The sequence below is a fragment of the Pteropus alecto genome, unplaced genomic scaffold, assembly GCF_000325575.1.
Source record: "Pteropus alecto unplaced genomic scaffold, ASM32557v1 scaffold189, whole genome shotgun sequence".
Lineage (NCBI taxonomy): Eukaryota > Metazoa > Chordata > Mammalia > Chiroptera > Pteropodidae > Pteropus > Pteropus alecto.
The window spans coordinates 802,359-807,415 of NW_006442117.1; the positions used below are offsets into that span (position 1 = coordinate 802,359).

The following is a 5,057-nucleotide window of genomic DNA, read 5'->3' on the forward strand; positions in this document are numbered from 1 at the left end:
GGAACTCGATGCAAGACATGACAAATATGAGAGACTTGTAAAGCTTAGTCGGGATATAACCGTAGAGAGTAAAAGGACAATTTTTCTCCTCCATAGGATTACGAGGTGAGTAAACATCTACAAAATTTGTTGGTTTGATACGTATTGTGTTAAATACATATATAAAGCATTACTTTATGCATCTATGTTATTAGAGTATGTATTAGAATATTCTGTGACTTATCGTGAACATTGGGATCAGAGGATGTTAGCAGCAGGCAGATTTTAAGAATAAACATTTTAATAAAAATAGGGAAAAATTCTTATTTCCAAAGCAGCTAGAGAGTTTGTGTTCTCTTAAGATCATCGATGTAGCCGTTTGTGAAAATATTAAATTTTTTTGGTTTATTAAAGCTTTACTTGGATGACATATGTGGAAATTTTAGTATGAGATAAATGTCGAAATCCGTTTAATTTGCCTTCCCACTCATTTTCCAACTCATCTCAGTCAGTCTTCTCACGACTGTAGAAATTGCCTTCGTTAACTTCGCGTTGCTGAATGTGGTGCACACTCAGGTGCTATTGTCCTGGTTTACATTTTTGCAGCATGTAATACTGTCGACTACGTAATTCTTTGAAAACGCCTTTTCCTTCAGCTCTATGACATTCTTCGAAATTTCTTTCTCAAGGACTTATTTTTCTAGGTAGGCCGTCTATGTTTTATAGATTCGTTGGTCGCAAGTGAAAGAAACTAGCTTAAACTAGCCTGAGCAGAGGAGGGCCGTGAATTGCAAAGATTCAGGAATGTCTTCTGAATGCAGCTGAGTGTCTCCATCTTGCATCTTCGCTTGCTCCGTGTATTTCATTGACTGGCTTTCTCTGCTTCTCTGTTCCACGTGGGACTGTATTATGGAAAGAAGCAACACTTTTAATTATGAACATTTTTTTCAGTACAAATTGCAATTCTAAAACAATTGTCATCAGCATTCAGCAGTTTAAATAGAACTGTGACAGGAGAACTTAATGTTTTAGAAAAAGCCATGTTATTGCAGAAAGTCATCGTGTATATATTTGCTCACCGCAAAATAATAAACGCTCATTATAGTAATCTTAGAAAATAATAATCTTTAGAAAAATAACAAACGACAGAAGAGTGAGGTTACCGAACGAAGGGAATCAGTCATGGGCCCTCAGCAGCTGCGAGCAGCGAGCAGCCCCGCGTTTACGTGGCCTCGTCATGCTGGTGACCATTGCGTGTGCTCATTTTTTGATTAGTCGACAGAAAATGGTAAACTTTTAAAAACTACTAAGCTGCAGAAAAGTAAAAATACTTTATGAAAGAAATTAGCCAGCCAGAGTACATGAAGATAACTGCTGTTAGCAGATTTCACATTTTACCTGCAGACTCATTTTCTTTGATAGGTATCAGTAGATATGTTTTCCTTCATCAGCGAGCTTTAGTAGTTTGTGTCTTTTCGGGGAATTTTTGTATTTCCTCCTAGTATTTCTTTATTATCCTTTCATTTCCCTGGGGTCAGTGTGATGTTCCCTCTCTCATTCCTGATGTTGGTAATTTGTGTCCTCTCTTCTTCCTGATGTGTCTGGCTGTCGGTTTTATTGATCTTAAAGGACCAAATGTTGGCTTCAGGGACATTGTCTATTTTTTTCTTTTCTGTTACACTCACTGATTTCTGTTTTTTCCCTTTGGATTCATTCGCTCCTCTTTTAAGGTGGAAACTGAGATCAGAGAAGAAACAGGTGATTTCTTCTTTTTAGTGCCGGCATTTAGTGCTGTGAATTTTCCTTCTGGTGTCTGCGCTGTAGCTGCGTTCCATGAATTTTGATTTTTTTTTTTTTCTCATTCTGTTTGAAAGACTTTCTCAGAGAGGTTCCTCAGCTCCACGTAGGTGTCTCGCTCCTGCGCTGTCACTTGGAAACTCTCCAGGCTGTACGATGGGACAGTTACAGGGCACATGTCCCTTTATTCACCCCCCTCAGGGACCTTCCCGTGCTGCTTGTTGTCCAGTGTCTGAAAACCATTGTTCTGTATGTATTTTTTCCTTTTCAGTCGTTTATGGTGGGAGGATAAATTCAGTCCAAGTTACTCAAATGTTGACCAAAAGCAGACATGTCTAGATGTCATATTTTTATGAACATAATTTTTCTTGTTGTTATCATAACATACAACTTTGTATGCTTTTTTCACTTAATAATGTTATAGCATTTTTCACGTTTTGCATACTTTTAATGAGCTCAGTTGTAGTTTTGAGTTAGGCGTTTCCGCGTACACTGTTTAGTGCTGTGCGTTAGTCGATGACTGGATCGGTTCAGCTTTCCGCTCTCAAGCAGCTGGCCGAGGTGCTGAAAGTTCCCTGTGTCTTGATCACAGTGCTCCTGACATGGAAGAAATCCTGACTGAATCCGAAAACAAGTTGGACAGTGTCAGACAGAAGATCCTGCAGGTGGCACAGGAGCTCTCAGGGGAAGACACGCATCAGTTTCACAGAGCCGTGACCACAGGTGGGTCCGGGTTCCCTTCGGTGCGGACGTGTCCTGTAAATGGCATGTTACGTGATGTGCGAGTCGCATGAATTTTAATTGATGTGTGGTGAGATATCGTTGGCTTTAAACAATTGGGACAGCTGAACGGTAACGTAAAGGTGACCCAAAAACATAATTGGCTTTATCTTTCTAACTGTGTGGTAATAGCCATTGCTAGATTTTAATAAAGTGATTGAGAAAACAGACTTAACAGGATGGATTTATTCTTGAGTGCGTAGAGTGAATTCAGATGGGCACATCTCGTTTCCCACAGCAAGTGTGTCTCACTGGTGGCTCTAAGTTTCAGATTTAGCAGGAGCATGACAGAGAAGGCATCTCCTAGCCAGGTGGACCCAGGCCTCTCACGGCATGACTCCCTACTGGGAATTTTAGGGTAGCACTGGATTTTATATTTAAAAAGTTCTGGGGAGTACTGGATCTCGGGGATCGTCACCATTTTCAAATTACTGTTAATCCTTGAACAACCCAGAGGTTTGGGTGCTGACCCCACCCACGCCCCCGGTGCAGTCAAAAACCTGCGTGAAACTTTGATTCTCAAAACTTCACTACTAAATGCCTGCCGTTGACGGAAGCCTTACCTGGTAAGGTAAACAGTCGTCGAACACGTATTTCGTATGTTAGGTTTGCTACACGCGGTGTTCTTACAATAAAATAAAGTAAGCTGGAGGGAAGAGAATGCTTTTGAGAAAATACATTTGCAGAACCGCGTGAATTGAAAAAACCCTCACGGACGTTTGAAGGTCAGCTCTGCTAGTGCTTGATTCGTTTCCCCTCATCTTTTTCTCGACGTGAGTTCACCGACGGGAGATGCCGTAGAGTTCAGATGGATCCTGAAGTTTGCAGACACGTAGTCAAAGGACGATTGGTACTCACAGGAGTAAACGAAGGTTCTTTGTTTCTTTCTGTCAAACGCTGATTCTGCTGAGCTCAGGTCGGTGGGAAATGACTTCGTTTCGCGTTCGTTCAGCGTACGTCCAGTTTTAGTCTGATCATTTATAATTTCAGGACTTGGTTTTCAGAAATGTTGAGCTGTCGTATGTTTAAAAGTCTTTCATCGTTCAATAGTTTTGCATGTATGTTTTTACTGAGGCGTAATTGGTCTACAGCATTGTTATTTTCAGGCACACAGCGCAGTGGTTTGATACGTGTGCGTGTTGTGACATGACCACAGTAAGTCTAGTTACCACCCACCGCCATGCACATTTGCAGAATTTTTTTTTTTTCTCGCGATGAGCTTTTAAGATCACCTCTCTTAGCAGCTTGCAAGTATACGGTGCAGTGTTAACAGTAGCCACCGTGCTGCAGGTGCAGTGTTAACTGTAGCCACCACTCTGGCTTGGTAACTGGAAGTTCGTACCTTTTGACTCCCTTCGCCCGTTGCGCTCACCTCCCCCTCCTGCCTCTGGCAGCCACTTCACTGTCTTTTACTGTCAGTAAGAGAAAGTACCTGTACACGTCAGGTAAAGCCGGGGTGTGTTAGAAACTGAAGTGGTAACTCAGACGGTTCTGTGCGGAGTCATAGCTACTTCCCAAAAGAGATACAGTCCTGTCGTCGTAATTTAGACTTTACTAACAGAGATTTGTTGTTTTTTTTTTAAGTAATAACACACGCAGTAAAAGATTTAATGAATTCAGTTCGTGTTGTCAGGCGGCACAGATTTGAACGTGGCAGACGTGGCAGCGTTGGGAGAGGGAACTGGTGGTTTCGGGGAAGAGGGGTGACGTGAAAGCTGGGGGAAGCCTCTGGAAGAAAATGGGAGAACATCTTTGTGACCTCGTGGCAGGAAAGATTTTTTTCGAAAATGATGCAAATAAGCGTTACCTGCTAAAGGAAAAATAAATCAGTTGCATTTCATTAAAATTTAGAAATTCTGTTCATTAAAAGACAGCAATAAGAAAAAAAAGGCAAGTGAATCTGAGAGAAGACATTGCAGTAAATCAGACTTGTACACAGAACACGTGAATTCCTGCAACTGGTAGAGAAACCCGACACGTAAAAATGGATAAAAAACTCAGTCAGAAGCTTCAAAAAGGCAAATGTTAGGCGGCTAATAAGCATAGGGGAAGGTGCTCAGCGTCATTACGCACTCGAGTGACGCAAACTAAAACCGCAACGAGACACCAGTCACTCGGCAGCGTGACTGAACGGCGATGGCCGACGAGACCACTTTAAAACCTTGGCTGCATCTAGCTGAAACACGCGCCTGCCGTGTGGTCACTTCGGGTGTGTACCCGAGGCTCATGTCACCGAAAGGCACGTGCAGGAAAGCTCGTGACAGCTGTAGTCCTGACATGCTGAAACTGGAAAGTGTCCCGGTGTCCATCAGCAGGAGGACGAGTGGGTCGCGGCCTCGCTGTGCAGGCGAGAAGCGCCACATAGCAGTAAACTGTGACAAGCGTAGGCACGGCGAACATGAGTCTCACGTTGTGCTGGGCAGACCTGCCAGAGAGCGTCTGCCGTACAATTCCATTCACGCGAGGCAGAGAGAGGCAAAATTAATGCAGGGAGATGAAAG

The 5,057-nt window shown here is 42.8% G+C and overlaps 1 protein-coding gene across 1 annotated transcript in view; it reads left to right on the top strand.

Annotated features, from left to right (window-relative positions):
• Positions 1–5,057, top strand: part of TSNAX (translin associated factor X) — a 26,754-nt gene that overhangs the window by 3,199 nt on the left and 18,498 nt on the right. Inside the window, exons 3-4 of the mRNA XM_006920724.3 lie at positions 1–105; positions 2,369–2,499. The exon at positions 1–105 is cut by the window's left edge and continues 28 nt beyond it. Coding sequence (XP_006920786.1) covers positions 1–105; positions 2,369–2,499 — 236 coding nt within the window. The remainder of the gene's footprint in view (positions 106–2,368; positions 2,500–5,057) is intronic.